Source organism: Budorcas taxicolor, chromosome 11, assembly GCF_023091745.1.
Source record: "Budorcas taxicolor isolate Tak-1 chromosome 11, Takin1.1, whole genome shotgun sequence".
NCBI classification, from domain to species: domain Eukaryota; kingdom Metazoa; phylum Chordata; class Mammalia; order Artiodactyla; family Bovidae; genus Budorcas; species Budorcas taxicolor.
The window spans coordinates 46,213,232-46,236,720 of NC_068920.1; the positions used below are offsets into that span (position 1 = coordinate 46,213,232).

The 23,489-nt window shown below is 43.5% G+C and overlaps 1 protein-coding gene across 1 annotated transcript in view; it reads left to right on the forward strand.

The window, feature by feature from the left end:
• KIF6 (kinesin family member 6) overlaps positions 1 to 23,489 on the forward strand; it is a 417,940-nt gene that overhangs the window by 214,346 nt on the left and 180,105 nt on the right. Inside the window, exons 11-13 of the mRNA XM_052648206.1 lie at positions 12,267 to 12,372; positions 13,235 to 13,373; positions 18,812 to 19,027. Coding sequence (XP_052504166.1) covers positions 12,267 to 12,372; positions 13,235 to 13,373; positions 18,812 to 19,027 — 461 coding nt within the window. The remainder of the gene's footprint in view (positions 1 to 12,266; positions 12,373 to 13,234; positions 13,374 to 18,811; positions 19,028 to 23,489) is intronic.

Sequence of the window (23,489 nt, forward strand, 5' to 3'; positions counted from 1 at the left end):
TGACTTTATATTTTTACATAACAAAATCTTTTAAAATCTCTTTTAAAACTTTTGCAAGTTTTCTAATTTAAAAAATTGTAATTAACCTCCAATTAAAGTAAATAAAAAATAAATATTAAAAAGCAAACAATACATATTTACTGCATTTTTAGATGTAAACCAAGACTACTTTAAATTTTTGCTAAAAGAACCAACTGAGAAATCTTTATTTCTACACATTAATGTTGTCTACAAACATAATTTCATAAAAGACAGAATTATTGAAAAAGAGTTCAGAGAATTAGAGCAAAGGATGGATAAAGCTTTCACCGCTCCTTCAAGTTAATGAACTGTCAGGGAAGTCTATAACCATAGAAATGAGCTATGTGAAAGTGTTAGTTGCTCAGTTGTGTCTGACTTTTTGTAACCCCATGGACTGCAGCCCACCAGGCTCTTCTGCCCATGGAATTCTACAGGCAAGAATACTGGAGTGGGTAGCCATTCTCTCTTCTCCAGGAGACCTTCCCAAGCCAGGTCTTCTGCATTGCAGGCAGGTTCTTTACCATCCACTTGTACTATCCACTTGTATCCACTTTTTATCCACTTGTACTATCTTCTCATATCAATATATATGATCATCTTCAGCACAGGTGCTGTCAGGCTCATGTATAGATTTAGGGGGATTTATAGTCATTCTAATCACACTAGGACCATAGCCTTGTCTAACTCAAAGAAACTAAGCCATGCCCGCGGGGCAACCCAAGACAGCGGGTCATGGTGGAGAGAGCTGACAGAATGTGGTCCACTGGAGAAGGGAATGGCAAACCACTTCAGTGTTCTTGCCTTGAGAACCCCATGAACAGTATGAAAAGGCAAAATGATAGGATACTGAAAGAGGTACTCCCCAGGTCAGTAGGTGCCCAATATGCTACTGGAGGTCAGTGGAGAAATAACTCCAGAAAGAATGAAGGAATGGAGCCAAAGCAAAAACAATACCCAGCTGTGGATGTGACTGGTGATAGAAACAAAGTCCGATGCTGTAAAGAGCTTTGGCCACCTCATGCGAAGAGTTGACTCATTGGAAAAGACTTTAATGCTGGGAGGGATTGGGGGCAGGAGAAGAAGGGGACGACAGAGGATGAGAAGGCTGGATGGCATCACTGACTCAATAGATACAAGTCTGAGTGAACTCTGGGACTTGGTGATGGAGAGGGAGGCCTGGCGTGCTGCGATTCATGGGGTCGCAAAGAGTCGGACACGACTGAGCGACTGAACTGAACTGAACTGAATAGACCCTTCGCCCCAAAAAATATGAATAAAAATTTGTAGGGTTTGGGTGTATATGGTTTGTTTGTTTGTTTTCTGGAAAAAATAGTGCATTGAAACTTTCATGGGAAATGAGCTATATAGCTGTCTATATAGCTCGTAGAGCCCAGTCCCCTCCAACTGGCCCTGGTTCTGCAAATTCCTCACTCGCCTTGTTCCATGGGTGCATTCTGGTCTTAACCATCCGAGGTCTGTCTCTCTCTCCCCTCCCTCTCTCTCCACCCCACCCTCTCCTTTGCCTACCTTTCCTGTCCTTGCTTCGAAGCCCCACCCGACCCCACTCACAGCCCCTTCCCCTCCCTCTCTCTAGCCTCTTCTCCTCCCTCTCGCTCCACGCTGTCCCCAGTGTGCTTCTCAGAGGGCCTCTCCCGGCAGCTCCTCCATTTTAACATCCTTGTCCCTGGTCTTTCCCGTCCTTGCCCTCAATGTGTCTCTCTACTGCACTCTTCTCAAAGCTTCAACCCGGTTTAGCTTCTCTCTGCTAGCTCTTTCCATCTCCACCATAATGAAACCTTTCCTGCCTCTTTCTCCTGTCATTGTCCACTTCCTGAACAGTAACTTTCTTCACCTTTTTCTGCTGCCAGCTGTCCTGCTCCCTAACTGGCTTCTCTGCCCCATCCTAGCACCCCACCCTTCCCTTTCCTTTATGTTAGTTTGTTAGTTATGTTGGATTTGTGGAGATAGGTGTTCATGTTTACATTAAACACAAATGCTTCCCTGATGGCTCAGACAGTAAAGAATCTGCCTGCAATGCAGGAGATCCTGTGTTCAATACCTGAGTCAGGAAAATCCCCTGGAGAAGGGAATGGACAACCCACTCCAGTATTCTTGCCTGGAGACTCCCACAGACAGAGGAGCCTGGTGAGCTACAGGCCATGGAGTCCCAAAGAGTCGGACGTGGCTAAGCAACTAACACTTTCACCCTTTTACACAAATAATGGAGCATTTGCCTACAGCGAGCAAAGGGTTCAAAAGATGTAGAATTTAAAGAGGCAATTATTAATAGGTCGTGATTGATTAATTTGCATTAGTTTAATTTCTTACTTACGTTTGTTCTAAACCAATGAAACTTTCTATGTCTACTGAAGTTAAAATGTTTGGTCATATCAACATATGTGTATGCCTTTAATGAATTAGATACATGAAAATGTAAGTTAAAAACAAACAAAATTAATTTTTATAACTTATCAGAAGCCTTCATCATTGCATTTTAAGAGTTTTTTAGGGCCTTTGAAGTTTTTGTAGTGTCTTTAAAATTTATCTTAAAATAATTTTTAAAATTCTATAAACTGAAATACATGTCTGTGAATGTATTTTCCTATAAATAGGCTATATCTTCAGTGTTAGAGGGCTTCCCTCATAGCTCAGTTGGTAAAGAATCTGCCTGCAATGCAGGAGACCTGGCTTCAAGATCCCCTGGAGAAGGGAAAGGCTACCCACTCCAGTATTCTGGCCTGGAGAATTCCATGGATTGTATAGTCCATGAGGTTGCAAAGAGTCGGAGGCGACTGAGTGGCTTTCACTTTCACTTTTCAGTGTTAGAGGCAAGTGCGTCTGGATTCTGATTTGGATATTTTGCCTTTGCTGTTTTGAAACACTGAACGCATCCAGAGGTTAAGCAGCTCTGCATTTGAGGGGCTATGTAACTGCTTTTGTAGAGGTAAAGGGAATGTGTGTTACTAGGAGAAATCTTGTTGGTACACTCTGCATAGGAATTTCCTCGGTATCACCCAAACTAGGAGCTTTCTGGTCCCCTGACAGAAAGTGAAAGTGTTAGTTGCTCAGTTGTGTCTGACTCTTTGAGACCCATGGACTGTCACCCACCAAGCTCTTTTGTCCATGGGATTCTCTGGGCAAGAATACTGGAGCGGGTTACCATTCCCTTCTCCAGGGTATTGTCCCAACCAGGGGTTCAACTTGGGTCTCCTGCATTGCAGGCAGATTCTTTACCATCTGAGCCACCAGGGAAGTCCTTATCTGGTTCCCTAGTGTTATTAAAAAGAGCTCATTCCAACAAAGTGGCTGACACTGAACTCAATTCCTTGCGCATCCTCATGCGCAAGGGTCTATGTCTTTCACTTACTGGTGAGGGCTTGGTAAGTATATAAATGTATATAAGACTTGTCATAGACCAGAGACTTGTAAAAGAAAAAAAATCTTGAAGTAACCACCTTTAAGCCAATTGGGAATAGTTCTTTCAGCAGAATCTAACAAAAAGCAAATGTGAAACTAATGACCCCAAAAAATATTTGTGTAGTAGTCCTGTTGGCACAACCTCAGCCTTCAGTTTTTCATGTCCCGTGGATTGTAGTTAATCATAAATTGTGAATTTATTGTTCTTATCCAAACTTCCCTTTTATAAATTATGTGCTTTCCCAACACTGTATGTTTTAAAGGGTCATACCCATAAAAGAAGCTTGTCATGTTAGCAAAGTCAAAATAAGGCTTTCCTTCACCTTCTACCACTGGGTCTCAAGGACCCCCTCTGTAGCATCTTGCTCAAAATTATTTTCTTTGAAATGCAAGACACCAAGTTTATCTGATGATATCACATGGCTCTTGTTGTTTGCATTTTGCTTGTTTTTCAAAAGTCTGTAGGAAGGAGCATTCTGAAATGAAATATGAATTTAGTACATTATCAGTTCAGTTCAGTTCAGTCGCTCAGTCGTGTCAAACTCTTTGTGACCCCGTGAATCACAGCACACCAGGCCTCCCTGTCCATCACCAACTCCTGGAGTTCACTCAAACTCATGTCCATCGAGTTGATGATGCCATCCAGCCATCTCATCCTCGGTCGTCCCCTTCTCCTCCTGCCCCTAATCCCTCCCAGCATCAGAATCTTTTCCAATGAGTCAACTCTTTGCATGAGGTGGCCAAAGTATTGGAGTTTCAGCTTTAGCATCAGTCCTTCCAAAGAACACCCAGGGCTGATCTCCTCCAGAATGGACTGGTTGGATCTCCTTGCAGTCCAAGGGACTCTCAAGAGTCTTCTCCAACACCACAGCTCAAAAGCATCAATTCTTCAGCACTCAGCTTTCTTCACAGTCCAACTCTCACATCCATACATGACCACTGGAAAAACCATAGCCTTGACTAGACGGACCTTTGTTGGCAAAGTAATGTCTCTGCTTTTGAATATGCTATCTAGGTTGGTCATAACTTTCCTTCCAAGGAGTAAGTGTCTTTTATTTCATGGCTGCAGTCATCATCTGCAGGGATTTTGGAGCCCAAAAAATAAAGTCTGACAACGTTTCCACTGTTTCCCCAGCTATTTCCCATGAAGTGATGGGACCAGATGCCATGATCTTCGTTTTCTGAGTGCTGAGCTTTAAGCCAACTTTTTCACTCTCCTCTTTCACTTTCATCAAAAGACTTCTTAGTTCCTCTTCACTTTCTGCCATAAGGGTGGTGTCATCTGCATATCTGAGGTTATTGATATTTCTCCCAGCAATCTTGATTCCAGCTTGTGCTTCTTCCAGCCCAGCGTTTCTCATGATGTACTCTGCATATAAGTTAAATAAGCAGGGTGACAATATACAGCCTTGACGTACTCCTTTTCCTATTTGGAACCAGTCTGTTGTATAGATTATAGCAAATGCAGGACATTTTCCTGAGTTGATTGAGAGCCTTTGTGTAGAAAGGGTAGGGGTTCCTGATTCAAAAGACCTGTTTTTAAATCCCAATGTTTCAGTTTCTTAGCTTATATGCAGTAAGTTGCATATAATATGCAACTAATAGTATGCAAGTTAGTCAATTTCTAAGAGTGTTCCTGTCTTCACCTGTGAAGGAGGGAAAATAATTTTTAGCTTTATGGTACAGATAGATAACAAAATACATGTAAGAGTGGCTGAAATGTAATGGATGTTGAATAAAAGTAATAATAAAATAATTAGGGGAAGGCAGTTATAAAGAGAACCGGAGTATGATAATCTATTTAAATCTTCTCCCTCTTAAGTAAGAAATCATGTAAGGTCACTAGCACAGTAGCCAGGACGTGGCTGACCATCAAGGGATCTTGTTAATTTAATTTAATATATTTCATTAATATCTTTCATTTAATATCTCATTATTTCTTTGGGTTCCAGAGCCAAAAAGATATGTTTATATTCATAACTCAAAATTCAACAAGTTGCTGTGTTGTATGGCTTCTCAAGCATTGATGCACACAGGAATCCCCAGGGAATGTTGTTTAAATGTAGATTCAGCAAGTCTGGCGTGGGGCCTTAGGGCCTACATTTCTTCAAGTCTCCCAGGTGATGCCTAAGAAGTTGGCCTGCTGTTCACACTGAAGAGCAAGGCATTCATGGGCCGGACAATAAATACCCTCTCTTTGTTCCGTGAATTGCATTGTCTCATAGAGCTCAGACAGTCTAGAGATGATGTTGTTTTGTACATTTCGCAGCTGAGAAATTTGTGACCCACAGAAGCTGATGAATTAATGGTTGAGATCATTCACCCTAATTGTTCAGCCACATTTTTTATATACAGTATTTTTAATTTTGTAGCTATTCTCCTATTCTTCCTACGTAGTTATGTTCCTAGAAGTTGAGTTCTCCAGTTTCCTTTTATCTTTATCATTATTTTCAGCTTTTTAACAAAGATCTTTTCTCGAGTTGATATGTAACTATAGTTTGTCAGCAACCCCATTGCTTAACCCTGTTGGACACAACCTGTGCTTGACAGCACCATCTTTAGTGGCTGAATGACTGATAGAGGTCAGGCAGATTCTGATACATTTTGGTATAATGAGTCCCTGTTAGCTTCTGCAATCAGAACTCCTTCATAGCCCTTGAGAATGAACCACCTATTCTCTCAGAACCAGAGAGAAACCAGCAGGGCCCTCAGCTCAGGGGCACCAATCATCTCCATAATTCTACCACAGAACAGCCCTAACCCAGAAACTGGGGTATTTTGTATCCTGCTTACTCTTTCCAGCTCAGTATCCGAGGATAAGGTCCCAATGCCTTGCACTCCCTAGCCTTGTTTTTCCCCACTAATTCCCTGGAATAAGACTGTGTCATAGGACGCTTCTGCCATCTTTGTCCCCCAGTTACTCCCTGGGCCACACTTCCCATAGCTGTCCTGGGGTTTAGAACCAGCCGGGGTTTCCATGCCCCAGAGGCGTGCTCCTTGCTTATACCCATTCCTTTTCTCCCCCGACTTTCCCACAACCAGTACCATAGAGACATGGTTTCTAATTCATTTTGAGATGCTAATGCTGTCGGAACATGCTTAATTTTTTTTTACAAAGATTATTTTAGAGACGCTAATGCTGACAGGAACATGCTGAATTTTTTTTTAACAAAGATTATTTTAGAATAATGAGAACATGGTAATCGTGCACAATGGATAAACAATGAACTTCACTTAATAAACAGTTGAATGTAACATAATGATAAAAACACTGCAGAAGAGCAAGTTTCTCTTGGATCGCTCGTCTCTCTTTTCACAAGGAGATAATAAATGTTCTTGAGCCAAAGGCAACTGGGCAGAAGCCTCAGGATTTTTTTCTTCCTTCTGTCTTTCCTTCCTTTCTTCTTATCTCTTATCTTCTTGGTGGGTGTATTGCAGGCTACTTGCAGAATCCCTATAAAGGGATTCATTATTAACCTATCATAATATATCATGACTATTTTAATGCCGGTAAATATACCTCTTCACCATCATTTTAAATACTTGCCTAACAGTGTAAACAATTATGCCATAATTTATTTAATTTCCTAATATGGGGCATTCCAATTCTCTCCCAACTTCTTTTGCTGTTATAAAGCATGCCAGTCAGTGACCTTATTAAGATCTAAGCAAGTGCAGCTCAGTTATTTCCTTCTTGTCTATTCGACTATTTACCTTTTCAAAAAATTCTAGATGGCATGGCATTGCCCTTTAGAAATACATTGCCCAGCATGATGTTTAAATAAATGTAGTAACTTTCCCATAGTATGGTAAGCAGAGTGTTTAAAACTTGAATTCTGAAGTCAGCCTCCCCGAGTTTGAATTCCAGCTCTGTGGTCTGCTAGCTGTATGACCTTGGGCAAGACATACAACCTCTCTGTACTTCAGGTCCTTTACTTATGATATGAGGACAATAATAGTACTCAGCCCATCTAGTTGTTGTGCAGATTAAGGAAGTGTGGTATTCAAAGGGCACAGACCAGTAGCTAGCATTTAGTGCTTGCCCAAGTAATACCAGGTATTGTTGACTATAATTAACTGGCTTTCCCTTTCTATTCACACTACTAAACCTAAATTTCCACAAAAATATGGCTGCAGATAAAACTTTATTTTTTTGGCAAGAAATGTTGGGAGCAAAAACAAAAGTAGTCTAGTGGTCTTGAGGGGATAAAGCATGCATTAGAAATTATGGTCAATTCTTTGGTGTGGCCATGGGCTTCCCAGGTGGCTCAGTGGTAAAGAACCATACTGCCAATGCAGGAGACCTGAATTTGATTCCTGGGTCTGGAAGATCCCCTGGAGAAGGAGATGGCAATCCACTCCAATATTCTTGCCTGGGAAATCCCATGGACAGAGGAGCCGGGCAGGCTACAATCAATGCGGTCACAAAAGAGTGGGACATGACTTAGCAGCTAAGCAACGACAGCTTGTGATGTGGCCAGAAATCAAAATTTATAGTACAAGAGAATTGCTGATCTAAGCTACAGGCTGTCAGCACTGTCTCATCAACAGTCAGTTTGGTGGAAACAAGTATCATCACCAACATCCTCCTGTCACCTACCAGCCAAGCTTAGTGTTCAGGCACATAGATTATCTACCATCTTTCTTGTCTATATGAACTAGAACTGAATGGCATGCATTTAGTTTAACTTCTCCAATGGGATACTTTTACTTCTTTTTTTCCTAGCAACAGAGAACAAGTAAAATGTCTTGTTTACTTGGGCTTATCCTAAAGAACAGACTTATCATACTCACTTGACCTCTTGGGAGAGCTTTCCTGCAGACAGTTCTTCACTGGCCAGAAGGGTTCTGGCAGCTGGGAGATCCCCTGTGGGAGCAGTGACTAGGTATGAACTTAGGAACTATTTTGGGAGATAGGAAAATGCAGGGAATTTAGGGTCAAACGTTCACTCTTAACTATGAGAGGAGTACATCAGAAACATCTGAATAGGCATTTTTCTGCATTTTAATTGTTAGGCCAAGTCTTTGGCTGATAAGAAAATTAATTCAACAATAAATCATTTAATGGATGAAGGGAAGACCAGGCATGTTTTTCTTATCTGAGGAGGCTCTGTTGTGTCAAGTACTAACGAAAAAAAAATTGCACGTCAAGAGGCCTGATCTTCATTCTTACTTTTATATCCAACTAATCAAGTCTCAGGAGGGGTGAAGCAATCCAGGTCTTCCATTTCAGCAGAAGTTCTTCACCATTTCTTTGGATTCCTGGTCTTCCTTGTATCCTAAACTCTTACTATGCAAGACAAGAGTCTTGATGTAACAACCAAAGTCCAGTGAGACAGAGTGATCTGTGAGTTAACTCAGCTAATGAGCAGGCCTGTACAATCTTACAGTGTGAACTTGTAACCCACTTCAGCCCTGCTTAATGGAGTGTTGCCTAGAATATTTACTTCATGATCAGACTATACAGGAGAAATTATTTTTGAAAGAAAAAGCAAGGCAGAAGAATTGACTAGCCACCACTGCTGCTGCTGCTAAGTCGCTTCAGTCGTGTCCGACTCTATGCGACCCCATAGATGGCAGCCCACCAGGCTCCCCCGTCCCTGGGATTCTCCAGGCAGGAACACTGGAGTGGGTTGCCATTTCCTTCTCCAGTGCATGAAAGTGAAAAGTCAAAGTGAAGTCGCTCAGTCGTATCTGACTCTTAGCAACCCCATGGACTGCAGCCCACCAGGCTCCTCCGTCCATGGGATTTTCCAGGCAAGAGTACTGGAGTGGGGCGCCATATTGGCTGTCTGAAATTTTAGGGACACTGAAAACCAAAAAACACTTCTACTCCAGAGGATAGTAAATTCTATTTGCTATTGTGGTAAATTATAGAACTAATGATAATTTTCAAAGTTCCAGAATTTTGCCAAGTATTCAGGGTCAATACAAATGGATATGCATTACTATTTTTTGAAACTTCATTCATTGGCATTTATGCATTCAGGCCTCCTCATGAGTGACAGAAGAAAGTAGCAATTATGAATATGTTGCTTCAGTGTCTATCACGAGAGGCTCAGGACACACACTATACAATATTATATAGCCATTAAAAATGAAATAGTTCTATTATATATGTACTGGCATGGAATATTATTTCTGATAAATTGCTTAGAAAAATAATGATACGGAACTCTATTCAGAGTGTGATCTCATTTTTGTATAAACACACGAAACCTACAAATGCACATAAGGCTATAGGTAGCTGCTTCATTAAGAACTAGAAGAATGTATTTCAGCTACTAAGTGTGGATTCCCCAAAGTATTGAGAGCCAATAAAGATAAAGAATGGTGGCAAGGGAGGGAGAAGAGTGGAGTGTTTACTTTTTAATTTATTCACATCTGTGTTGTTTGGAATTCTTTCCATAAATATCTATTTTTATAATATTTCACATAAAAACATAAACACATTTTGTATCAGAAACTAATGTCTCTCTGTCTCTGACAGTTTGAAGCCTGCTACAAGGTAAGATTATGTCCGTCAGCAAATGGTACAAATAAGTACCCCTCCACCCAAAGATGCTCCTTAAAAATGACAGTGCAGATTGGGAAGCAACAGCTGTCATGTGTCGTAGACTGTAGGAAGAAATAAGAATGACATTCAAACCTGCTTGTTGTCGTTCAGCTGCAGAGTCATGTCCGACTCTTTGTTGACCCCATGGACTGCAGCATGCCAGAACTTCCTGTCCTTCACTGTCCCCCAGAGTTTGCTCAGATTCATGTCCATTGAGTCAGTGATGCTATCTAACCATCTCATCCTCTACTATCTGAAGGAAATCATTACATCTTATTTGAGTAGGCTGGTAGTACTAATGGAAAGGAGATGTGTTCTGTTCAAAATGATGCTGAAAGTGTGCAGATATTTTCAAAACAATGTGAGAAAAATAGACTGCCGCCATATAATGATAGTGAGCATCACAGATAGTGATTGCCATTCTTGCACCTTCCTTATCAAGAGTCTTATCTCAACATAGAAGGAATCATTCTATTGATTCTATACTGATGCTGTAGATACAGGGTCATGGAGAGGGAACACAAGGAAGAATAAGAGTCAAGAATTGCCCCCATGATGCTCATAAACTAACGGGGGAGTGAAGATGTCATGCAGACCCTAGAATGCAGTGTGGACACTATAAGCTGCAAACTGAACTTCCTGGGGTGGCCTGGATGTTCCCTCCAAAGGCAGATGTTTGTTTTCTGTTTTTTTATTTGTTTTGGAATAGGACTAACATGAAAATCCTTGTAAGGAGAAGGGAAAAATCAGCATGAAGAGGTGCTAGTTCAGTTCAGTTCAGTCGCTCAGTCGTGTCCGACTCTTTGCAACCCCATGAATCGCAGCACGCCAGGCCTCCCTGTCCATCACCAACTCCCGGAGTTCACTCAGATTCACGTCCATCGAGCCAGTGGTGCCATCCAGCCATCTCATCCTCGGTTGTCCCCCTCTTCTCCTGCTCCCAATCCCTCCCAGCATCAGAGTCTTTTCCGATGAGTCAACTCGTCACATCAGGTGGCCAATGTACTGGAGTTTCAGCTTTAGTATCATTCCTTCCAAAGAAATCCCAGGGTTGATCTCCCTCAGAATGGACTGGTTGGATCTCCTTGCAGTCCAAGGGACTCTCAAGAGTCTTCTCCAACACCACAGTTCAAAAGCATCAGTTCTTCGGCGCTCAGCCTTCTTCACAGTCCAACTCTCACATCCATACATGACTACTGGAAAAACCATAGCCTTGACTAGATGGACCTTAGTCGGCAAAGTAATGTCTCTGCTCTTGAATATGCTATCTAGGTTGGTCATAACTTTTCTTCCAAGGAGTAAGCGTCTTTTAATTTCATGGCTGCAATCACCATCTGCAGTGATTTTGGAGCCCCCAAAATTGAAGTCTGACACTGTTTCCACTGTTTCCCCATCTATTTCCCATGAAGTGATGGGACTGGATGCCATGATCTTCATTTTCTGAATGTTGAGCTTTAAGCCAACTTTTTCACTCTCTTCTTTCACTTTCATCAAGAGACTTTTTAGTTCCTCTTCACTTTCTGCCATAAGGGTGGTGTCATCTGCGTATCTGAGGTGAAGAGGTTCTAAGGAGGTAACTAATCAGGTAACCCTGCTAGGAGCCTGGAGAGAGTCTGGGGAGAGGTTGGCCATGTGAAGGAGGAAGGATATTATCCAAAATCAGAAGGAAGAGGGCTGAGAGGTGAGACAGAGACACTGGCAAGTAGAGGTAAAGGTAGCTGAAGGAGCCCGCTTGAAACAACTTTGACTTCTCAGTCTAGTGAGAAGCTGCATTATTGATGGAGAGTGAAAGCAGGGTGGCGGGCTGGGGGCTGTGGAAGGATTTGGAAGAGCCACTGTGAATACTGTATGTCAACCAGGAGTGATTCAAAGGGTTTGGGGCACCACTGATGTCCCAGCTCAGACTGAGCAGCATGAATTTTTAATTAAACTAATAAAAATTTTTTCATTACTTTAGCAGTGTGGCAGCTAGGCACAGGGGCACAGAAAGCTTGGCTAGAATGCATATCTTGTAGAAATCAAATGATTCTTGAATTGAAATCTGTATGTGAAAGTCCACTGGAAATTAGTCAAATAATTGCATCATTTCCAGATTTCACTTTGCCAATTTGTTTCTTCCTCGTTAATGTTTATAGTCAAATCGGATAACTGTATTTGCATAAGGAAGTGAGAACAATATCCTGTACTTCAAATGTTAACTAACAAAGTAATGCCACTAGAATTTCTAAAGTTTCAAGCTTGTAGTTGATTCTCATACCTTATGTATTTTTAGGCTGGAAAAACTAATAACATCCTTTTTGGAAGACCAGGATCCAGAGAGTAAACTAGAGGTTGGCACTGATATGCGTAAAATTCATCACTGTTTCCATTATTTAAAGGTAAATTTAAACATTTCCACTAGTAGAAGCCATTGTCTGCTGTGTTCAAACTGCAATAAAGCTTTTCTAGTTGACCTGCTCTTGAAAGGTTGAGGAGCCAGCTTCCCATTTCCAGAACAGCATGATCTTTGAACCATTGAGATGGTTCAAACAGATGATCACTGAATTTCTTCAGAGGTTGTATCTTACTTTCCAATGGATAAGTTCAGACCTTGGACTTCTAAAGCTTTGGCCAGGAATCTCTCTACCTTCTACACAAAATAGTTTCGTGTTCAAAATCCACTCATTTTCAAGCTATGTCAAAAGAACTGTGTCCTTCATTTTTCTCCAGCAGCTTCAGTCTTAGGTTTTGCTTTCATGATGACACAGTGTGAATATCATTAGCCTCTATGTCTGCCTGACTTGTAATTTAGCATACTTCATTAAGATAATAGACATTTGTGTGAGTCTATTCTGGACTAGGCATAGAGAAGGCAACATTGAATAAGTAAGTCACGGAGGAGACAGATATGTAAAGAATAATTATAATACATGACAACTGGTTTTTTTTTTTTAAGTGAGTTAGTAGTATGAGGTTATAGAGAAAGCAAAAGACATTCAAGAGAAGACAGTGTTTGAGCAGGATTCTCCCATGTTAGGGAGGGAAAGACAAGATAAGGGGGAGGGGTATGATGAAGGAGGATGGAAAGAAGCCAGGTAGGAGGAGGAAGACGCAGTGCCGCAAAGGCGACTGCGTTGCAAGGCGAGGCATCAGAGGAGAACACCTAAGGTGTGCAAGGCATTGGTAAAGGCGAGAAGAATCAGAGGCACAAAGCCACTGGGAGTCGAGGTGTGGATGCTAAGCTCTTGTTTCATCTTACAGAAACTGCTGAACGACGAGAAGACCCACAGACAGAGCACAGCCCCCTCTGCAAACAAAGATCAAAACTGCCAAGAGCCATTGAAAGAGGAAGAGTATAAAAAGCTACGTGATATTCTACAGCAGAGGGACAATGAAATCAGTATCCTTTCTGCAGAGATTAGAGACTCTTCTTCTCTGGACTTGGACCAGGAAACCCTTAGCTATCTTCCCCTAGCCACATCACCCAGCTCCCCACCCAGCTTCTAGCTCACGTCGTTTCTTTCCATTTAGAAGTAAAATATCCCTTCACCAAACATGTTGTCGCAACTGGTAAAAACCAGAGTTGCCATAAATGAAAAAAAAAAATTACCTTGCTTTTAGCTAGATATCTTACCATTATGGGAGACATTTCAGGTTATTGAAAAGCATGGGTTTTCTTTCTCTCCACATTAAAAAAATTTTAATATATTTTTGACTACTCTACAGTGCTCTTCCTGATTTAGTCCTGACCCAGTAAGCTAGCTGGTTATCTTTAGCTAGCTGGCCGGACACCGGGCTGACCGCAGCCTCACCATGGCCCAGAATTTGTGGCCTCTGTGTGGGTGAAACTCGAATGATGGCCGAGAAATGACAAATGGTATTTAGCTTATAAAGAGCAGAGATTGATTTAAATGTAACTTTTTATTTAAAAGCCAGATCTACCGCTTTGAGTTCCACTTACAAATGTTCCCAAATTTGGAAGTGAGTGTAGATGAGTGTTAAGGATAGAATTCTTACGTCTCTAGGAAACAGCATATATTGGGAACTGAAAATGGTAACAGCACATGGGAACTGCCTCTCTTCCCGATGACGTGCATGCTAAGTCGACTCTCTGGGACCCCATGGACTATAGCCCGCCAGGCTCCGCTGTCCCTGGAATTCTCCAGGCAAGAATACCGGAGTGGATTGCCATTGTCCCCTCCAGGGGATCTTCCTGACCCAAGGATCAAACCTGTGTCTCTTACATCTCCTGAATTGGCATCGGGGTTCTTTACCACTAGCGCCACCTGGAAAGCCCACAGATGAGGTGGTTACCTCTCAGTTTAGTTCAGTTCAGTCGTTCAGTTGTGTCCGACTCTTTGCGACGCCATGAATTGCAGCACGCCAGGCCTCCCTGTCCATCAATAAAGAGCCCCTAATGGATGGTTAGAGCTCAGGTATCCCCAGTATTTCTTCAGTGTTGTTTCTTATTTTATCTTCCAAGCTTCTTGCAAAAGATTTGGCATTTTCATTACATTTGCAGGCTTTAAACATGCATAAGAAATGATTTCGGTCCGTTCTTTATGAACAAATATTTTTGTTCACTTCTCAAAAATTGCTAAAAGGTATTTTAGCTTTAGCTATTGTGCAAAATTCATAAAAAATAGCTTACATGAAGGAAATCCAGTAATAAAGAGGTAAAACCAAACCAAATAGGAGGTAGGCACTCTGCCTGATTAACTTCAGCCTCTAATTTTAGTTGAGTGTTAGCAGACCCCGTGTGTCTGATTCAAGTGGGCTCGAGCCGCTTTATTATCAGGCCAGTAACAGTAGATCTGACTGTGAGTTGAACTCCCACGCAAACCCTCGTCTCCGAGTGCTGCTGCAGTGTCGTTGCCCTCGCATTCCTTTTCCTCTCTCCTGCCCTATCCATCTCCAGAGATGGTCCCAGCCGAGGCCTCAGTTCTCCTGCCCTATCCATCCCCAGAGATGGTCCCAGCTGAGGCCTCAGTCCTGGCCCCAGCCCCAGTCTGAGCTCTGCTTCTTTTCCTGGCCTTGATCCTAGTTCAGGATCATCTCCCCTAAATACTCCTACCAACTCCTTAATCCCCTTCTGGGCTTATGAATGTCTGTGCATATGGGAGGGATGAAATGAGATATGACAGAGAGGGAACAGTCTAGGCTTGTTCATATATGTTTATTTTACAAAGGGAGTGAGAGAGAGACATACATCATTTCTTCACTGGTAAAGCCAGGTACTGCTGTCCATGCAGGGCTGTGCTAGATTCTCTCCCGACCGTGAACAACTCCAGCAGGGTCCTTGGCTTCTGAGACTCATATTTGCAAGGAGAATGTGTAGGAGGCATGGTGAAAAGAGTACTGAACTTGGAAGTTCACACCCAGATGGATGCCCTAGCTCGTCGTCCGTCATCTCTGACAACACTGCCTCTCGCCAGCATCTCAGAGCTGAGCAGAGCTGGTAAGATGCCGCCTGGCTTGAGCTCTGGGCTCTGTAGAGTGCTGCACCATGGAGGGTGTGACCCCACAGACAATGGGCAGACTCAGAAGAAGGAGGGAGAGCAGCTAAGACATACTCATCACAAAGCTGACATTTATCAAGGGCTAATGACCAAGAAAGGCTCCTGACGTTTCATAGTGTCTCACAGTCAGGTTGGAGACAATTTGGATTATCTTTTTTGGGTAGAACCAAGAAGGCCAGGATACTGACAGGAGGAGTGAGAAAGATACGGCTTAAAATAGGAGGAAAAGTGATCCTACTAGAGCTCAGCAGAAGATTGTCCTGCAAACAGAAAGACTGTGGCTGGAATGCTCTTCATGGAAAGAGAGTGAAAACGGTGTCATTTCAGTGGCATTATCAGTTTGCATAAAGTTCAGACATCTCTTCACAAAACACTTAACAGGGTGACACTTGGTCCCCAGGGCTGCACTTGGCAGGAACAGAGGCGCGAATGAAATGGGAGCTGGAAGCAGGGCCAGACAAAGGGAACCGGAGAGAAGGGAGGCAGCGAGAAGATGAGTCTGTTGTGGTCTTTGTGAACGTCCATCAGAACACCGCATTTCTCTGGTTCAATCCTTCCAGCAGTTTCCCGTTACACTTAGAGTAGCGATCACGCTCCTTCCTCCAGATGAAGAGGCCCCATGTGATCTTGCACCCACCCAGCCCCTGCTTCATGTCTTCTGCCCCGCACCGTGCACGTTAGGCTGTGGGCACGGCGCCTTTCTGCCCTGACCTATAACACCTGGCTTCTTAACCTCAGCGGTGCCGCCGATGGAGCTATCCTGAGCAGTCCTCTATCCACTGGCCACCAGGAGCATCCCCAACCCCCCTGCAGAAGGAAAGCCCAAAAACAACCCGAAATATCTCCAGACGTGGCCAAGTGTCCCGTGGGTGGTGAAATAGCCTCTGTTGTGAACCACTGCCCAGCCCGTTTCTCCTTCGGGTTTCAGCACTCGCCACTTCCTCTGCTTAGACACCCTCCCTATGTCTGGTTCTTCTTGGCATTCAAATCTCAGCTTAAATGTCATTTGCTAAAAAGCCTTTCTTGAGGCCTGAACCTTTCTTGGGCACCCAGTAGAAAGCAGCCACTCAGTCACTCTTGACCTTTTTAAAAAGCAATCTGGCACTTCTGCCCTCTTATGTGTGTGTATGTGTGTGTCTGTGTGTGTGAGAGAGATCCAGCTTTCTCCAGTAGACATCTGCTTCATGAGAGCAAAAAGCCAGTCTGCCCCTGCATCTTTCTATCTCTGTGCCTAGAACACAGCATTGCCTGACACCCAGTGCAAGCTCCAAGGAGTGTCGCTGACTGAGTGAAGGAAGGACACAGCCATGGCCAAGCAGGAAACGGTGAAAGTGCATGACGGTCTCGCGAATCTCTCCCACACAGAGGAATGGGGAATGCCTAGACACCGCCAAAGTTGTGAAAACCTTTGGTAAATACAAGCTTGCTTGAGGTGAAGAATGGAGGCTGTGTCAGGGCTTGTAAGAGAAAAACCATGCTTCCAGAAATCACAAAAAGCTGAGGTCAAAGCTGAAGAGGAAATGAAGGTCAAGTGCTCTCCATGTCCCCTGCCCAAGAATGAATGTGCCTGGATGCCTCCCCTGCTTCTGTGTAGCCGTCTTCTCCTACACCATCTTCGAGTTTCCGCAGACTCCTGTTTGAATGAAGGCATCTTCAGGGCTGGTGAGGTCTTGGATTCATCTCAGTGCACATGCAGGGAGAGTTACGAGATTCTCCAAAGGGAGTGTTATCTTTTCTCCTCATGATGGCAGAACCCCCTAGAGGTCTCAACAACTCGAAAGAACAGTGAAGGAGGGTAGAATGGAATGACTTTATCACTCATCATCAGTGCTCCTATCAGATCCATATGGCCCACAAAAGTTCTAATTTAAAATGATATATCTTTGCTAATGGGGCTTCCCAGGTGCTGCCAGTGGTAAAAACTTGTCCCCCCAATGCAGGAGACATAAGAGACGCAGGTTCGATCCCTGGGTCAGGAAGATCCCCTGGAGGAGGGCATGGCAACCCACTCTGGTATCTTTGCCTGGAGAATCCCATGGACAGAGCAGCCCGTCAGGCTATAGTCCATGGGGTTGCAAAGAGTTAGACATGACTGAAGTTGCTTAGCATACACATCTTTACTAATAATTCACCTCTTTTAGTGAAATTCAGTTCAGTTCAGTTCAGTCGCTCAGTCGTGTCCAACTCTTTACGACCCCATGAATCGCAGCATGCCAGGCCTCCCTGTCCATCACCAACTCCCAGAGTTCACTCAGATTCACGTCCATCGAGTCAGTGATGCCATCCAGCCATCTCATCCTCTGTCGTCCCCTTCTCCTCCTGCCCTCAATCCCTCCCAGCATCAGTCTTTTCCAATGAGTCAGCCCTTCGCATGAGGTGGCCAAAGTGCTGGAGTTTCAGCTTCAGCATCATTCCTTCCAAAGAAATCCCAGGGCTGATCTCCTTCAGAATGGACTGGTTGGATCTCCTTGCAGTCCAAGGGACTCTAAAGAGTCTTCTCCAACAACACAGCTCAAAAGCATCAATTCTTCGGTGCTCAGCCTTCTTCACAGTCCAACTCTCACATCCATACATAACCACAGGAAAAACCATAGCCTTGACTAGACGGACCTTAGTCGGCCAAGTAATGTCTCTGCTTTTGAATATGCTGTCTAGGTTGATCATAGCTTTCCTTTCAAGGAGTAAGTATCTTTCAATTTCATGGCTACAGTCACCATCTGCAGTGATTTTGGAGCCCCCAAAAATAAAGTCTGACACTGTTTCCACTGTTTCCCCACTCAGACCAAAAATTAGAGACTTTTAAAAAGGTGACTTAAAGCCCCGTTCGAAGGTACGTGGAATGAGCATGAGTTGGACGTGGAGGTGGTCTGGCACCAGAGCTGACTCTGCTGAGCTGCCTGCTGGGCAGGCTCTGCCTTCTCCCTGCTCCTTGTCCTGCTGATTCCAGAGCTGCTTCCTGCATTCAAGTCTTGTTCACGGAGACAGCTCCATTGTCAACCACTACCCAGGGTTCGTTTTCGTTTTTACAAATGCTTTCATGGAAGCTTTAAGCCCAAATTAGTTTGAACTCAAAGGTATTAAAGACCTTTTGGCTTGCTCATTTTTCATGTAATTTTAATGGTGCCCTACTGAAAGGCCAGCAGCCTCCTACACTGTCCATCACTTTATCAAGGACCTCAGAAAGGTGAGGTCTTTGTTTCATCTGTCTTTGTAACATGACCATAGCAAGTGTTGTTGAAACTATCAATCTCACTTGAAAATAAGTGTTTTGATCATTCTAATCCGTCATGAGTGACTAAATCCTTAATTCAAGTTTTAGATATTTTGGTAAATATGTTAAAGAAGGAGAAGAAGAAAGCTCAGGACGCTCTCCACCTCTCCAGCATGGACAGAGGTGAACTGAGGCATGGCCAGAGCTCCCCCTTCCCACCTGGGAACCCGGACGGTCCGAAGACATTGCCACTCTTAGCTCCCACTCAGGCCCTGGACTCCAGCACCTCTCCATACAGATCCAGTTTGCTCCACAGAAAAACAGGTCAGTTATACTTTTTATACACACAAACTCTATAAATATAAATCAAAAATAGAGGCTGTCAAATTATACCTCCATATAAAAAACAAACATGTAAATTATTATAATCTTTAAAATTATACTAATCATCATAAATATTACCGTTTTTAATGTCACCAACATTTCTTGAAGTCTTGAAGTTGTAGTAGAAGCAGCTGCAGCAGCAATAACAGGAAACCCCAAGTAAAGTATGTGCTCAGTTGTTCAGTCGTGTCCCACTCTTTGCAACCCCATGGACCGTAGCCCGCCAGCCTCCTCTGTCCATGGAATTTTCCGGGCAAAAGTACTGAAATGGGTTGCCATTTCCTCCTCCAGGGCATCTTCTTAACCCAGAGATTGAATTTGCATCTCTTGCATTGGCGTGTGGATTCTTTAGCACTGCCGCCATTATTTCCATTCTGGAAAAGAAAAAAAAAAAATTTTCATTCTCCATAATGGATTTCAGTGTAGCATCCTCTAGTTTTAAATGTGCAAGGATGAAGGCTTTAACAACGTATCTGTCAGAATTCACTTTTATAATGACCAAATCTCTTAAATGCCAGTTTCTAAAACTGATGACTGAACTGAAAACACAAGGTGCGGACTGTCCGAGAGGCTGAACAAGAGGGTTCAGGGCAGCCGCAGAAAAGCAGACTGTACAGAAAAGAGCAGAAGACTCTCCAGTACAGAAGGGAAAGAAGAATCACCACCAGCGTGATGAAACCGTGTTTATTTATGAATCCAAATGAGCGCTCTGCAGCAAACTTATTTTAGGGTATGATCACAGTCTGCCTTAAAGGACAATAAACACACGCAGTTTTGTCAGATGATAGGATTTGTCAGGGTTGCACCTTCCCCCGGTGTAGTTTTTGCTAAGTGTGTTGGTACCGCCATTACAGCGGATTTCCCAGGTGGCGCTAGTGGTAAAGAACCCTCTTGCCAGTGCAGGAGACTTAAGAGATGCGGGTTCTATCCCTGGGAGAGAAAGGTCCCTGGAGGAGGAAGTGGCAACCATTCCAGTATTCTTGCTTGAAGAATCCCCATGGACAGAGGAGCCGAGCAGGCTATAGTCCATAGCGTCGCAGAGTCGGACTCGACTGAAGCGACTGAGCATGCGCGCACCGTCACTACGGCAGCCACAGAACCATGCTGGAAGTCCAGGCTGGTTTTATACGTTTCTCTTTCTATTAGACTGGCCGACCATGTGTATAGTTGACCACTGCCTTTTTTGTGAAGACCTTGAGGAGTCTGAAGTGTGGAATGTTCTAGAACAAAGGGATAAAGCGCTTCCCTTTTGCAACTTAGGTTGAAATTTTCTGTGTAAACGTTTGTTGGGATGAACAACCTGACATGCGTGGTTTTCCTCCGCATCTAGCTTGGAAATCATTAAAGAGTATGGTGCTCATTAAAGAGCACACTTTGTAGTTAACAGAGACAAGACTGAGAAGCCTGGAAATGTATTTGGTGATGTTATATCCCTTTATCTCTTCATTCATTCCAAATCTCCTTGCTGTGAATATTTCTTTAGCAACAGAGTAGAATAAGTTCAAATCTCAGGATGCTATTTTTTACCATTGATCGTGGTGTCAGTAGGCAGGAACAAGCAGTCGTTCTCTGTGATTGTTCTCCATGTGGCGTTTCTGTACTGTCTTATGGGTAACAGCTAGCTGGAAAAAAGGAGGCCCTCTGGACTGGTGAATTCATTAGTTCTGCCATCAGTTTTTTCACTTCTTTATCAACACATGTTTGTTGAGTACATGCTTTGTTCTAGTTACTGTGTCAATTATTGTCATATGGCTAAAGCTTACGTGGGCTTCCCTGATGGCTCAGAGGGTAAAGAATCTGCCTGCAATGCAGGAGACCCATGTTCAGTCCCTGGGTTGGGAAGATCCCCTGGGGAAGGGAATGGCAACCCATTCCAGTATTCTTGCCTGGAGAACTCCATGGACAGAGGAGCCTGATGGGCTACAGTTCATGGGGTCGCAGAGTTGGACACCACTGAATGACTCAGATACAAAGCTTACATAGTCCTTACATGCATCAGGTACTATAGTTAAGTTCACTACCTGAGTGAACTCATCTAATCCTTACTCTGTTAAATTGTTGTTTACCCCCCGTATTACAGATGAGGACATGCGTGGCCCAGCAGCCCCTGACCTCAGAGCACTTACAGACTGACAGAGAAGAGAGTCTTGAACAGTTAATTTCAAAGTACACTCTGTATGACTGAGAGAGCACGCAGCAGGGAGACTCTCCCGCGAGTTAAGACCAGGAAGATCCAAAGTGGGCATGAGGGTGGGGTGTGGCTGGGAGGAACTCTGCAAGCAGAAGGAATCACTTGAACGGCTTCCACTGCCTCTGTGGTGGAAAGGAGCATTTTATGAAGTGGAAAGGCCAGGAGTGGTGGGCTCTGGGGAGTGAGAGGCTGGGAGGACAGATTCAGCAGCATGCTGGGCAAACAGACGGGCAGCGGAGGACACAGGACCAGACGACCCTTTAGGAGGCTGTTGTAGTCCAGGAGTCCCAGCCAGAGGATGGGGAGGATGAGAGAGGTGGCGTATGAGAAACATTCCAGGAGGAGCAAGGCTTGTTGGTGTAAGGGTGGTTATGGGAGGTAAGTGGGATGATTGGTTCCCAGGTCTCTGGGTGGCTGGTGAGGCTCTTCACAGAGGTGGAGAGCAGTGCCTTCCCTGGCCTGGCAACAGCTGGCAGTGTTGGCTGCAGGAACATGGCACTGGCCATGAAATGAAAGGTCCCCATCAGTTCCTGAGTTAGGATCACTTGCTCCTGATGGAAGGAACTCTGTTCCTTGGCCTTTTCTGAAGACACACACCGTCGTGCCTGTGCACTAGTGGCCTCCAGGAGCACTACCCTGCCCCTCGCCATGTGCCAGACCTTCTCTGTTTCTATTTTTTCCTTGCCCACACCATCTCCATTCTCATAATTCTTCTTCCCCACAGCATCCCATAATCTCTCTCCCAACTCATAATTATAGCCAGTTTTTTTTTCAGTAACTCTTTTATCCCTTGATATTGCTATCAAGACAGACTGTAGTTTGGTTTGGAGGATGAATTAAGTTCACTTGAATATAAAATCACTGAAAAAATAATGGAAATTGTTTGCAAAGTCCAAGTACAAAGGAGGTAGAGCAGTTTTGGAGAAAAGCCTTAGAGTTGAAAGGGTTTTCGAGTTGTTTTAACTGTCGGATATAGTTCTCACAATGACTTTAAATAGGACTAGGCTCCCAAATGGGTTGATAATGATCTAACCATTTGAAGGAGAGATTAATGGTTTTATTTTTTGGCAAAACTACAATTAGGATGAAAACTGCTTGGATGAATCAGATGCCGCAAAGCAACAGGTAATGGGGTAGTTTGTTGTGATATTTAAAATCCTGGGCACTGATTGGGCTTTTGTTCATGCACTATTTTATATACGAGAGGCTTGCATAAACTAAAACAAATACAAAAAATTAATAAGCATGTTGTTTAGATGGAAAGTATTCCTGCCTTCTGTAGGTGTTCTCAGATTCTATTAGCCATCCCTGTCTTAGTGCAGAAAGCAAGTAAATTTGCCCATCTTCCACTCTGAGGCTGTTGTGCAACTGTTTCCCCTTTGGCAACCCTCCGCCTTTTCCCATTCATCTGCTACTTTATGCTGAAAACGACTTCTTTCAAATCCCTTGTGTGAAAAGAAAATGAAACCAAATTCGTGGTTCACCAGAGAGCACCCCCATCCCTGCATGAGCAGGATGTCTCCCACCGAGACAGAGGGAGGTTAGGGCTTCCAGAGTCTTTTGTTGTTGTTTTGGAGGTTAAGTGTCCGTTTCACTTTTACTGGAATAATGAGAGGAATAACTCTACAGTCTGCAAAGAGCCATTCATACAGTTCTCTTTAAAATAGAAGGAATATTATAGTTTGGGGCTTTTTGTTGTTGTTTTGTTCTGTTTTTTGGGGTTTTTTTTTTTTTGTTTTTCTTATTTAGTTCTCCAACTGTTCTTCCAAATAGTCACCTGGAACCAGTCAACATCCCAGAAGCCCCTCAGGACTCACCACTTCCTTTAATGATTTGAGATGCTAACAGAATCCACTCATCACAGGTGATGTCATTGGCATCTTAAAAAAAAAAAAAAAAAAACAGTTAGTTGCTCAGTCACGTCCAACTGTTTGAGACCCCATGAACTGTAGCCTGCCAGGCTCTTCTGTCCATGGGATTTCCCAGGCAAGAATACTGGAGTGGGTAGCCGTTCCCTTCTCCAAGGGATCTTTCTGACCCAGGGATCAAACCCAAGTCTCCTGCACTGCAGGTGGGTTCTTTACCATCTGAGCCACCAGGGAAGCTCTGGAGACTCCAGACTCTTCTTCTCTTACTCAGGGAGAATTTGTTGAGTCCTTCATATACACAGGAAGGGCCGAGGGTACCTGCTGAGGCAGGCAGGGAGGGGAT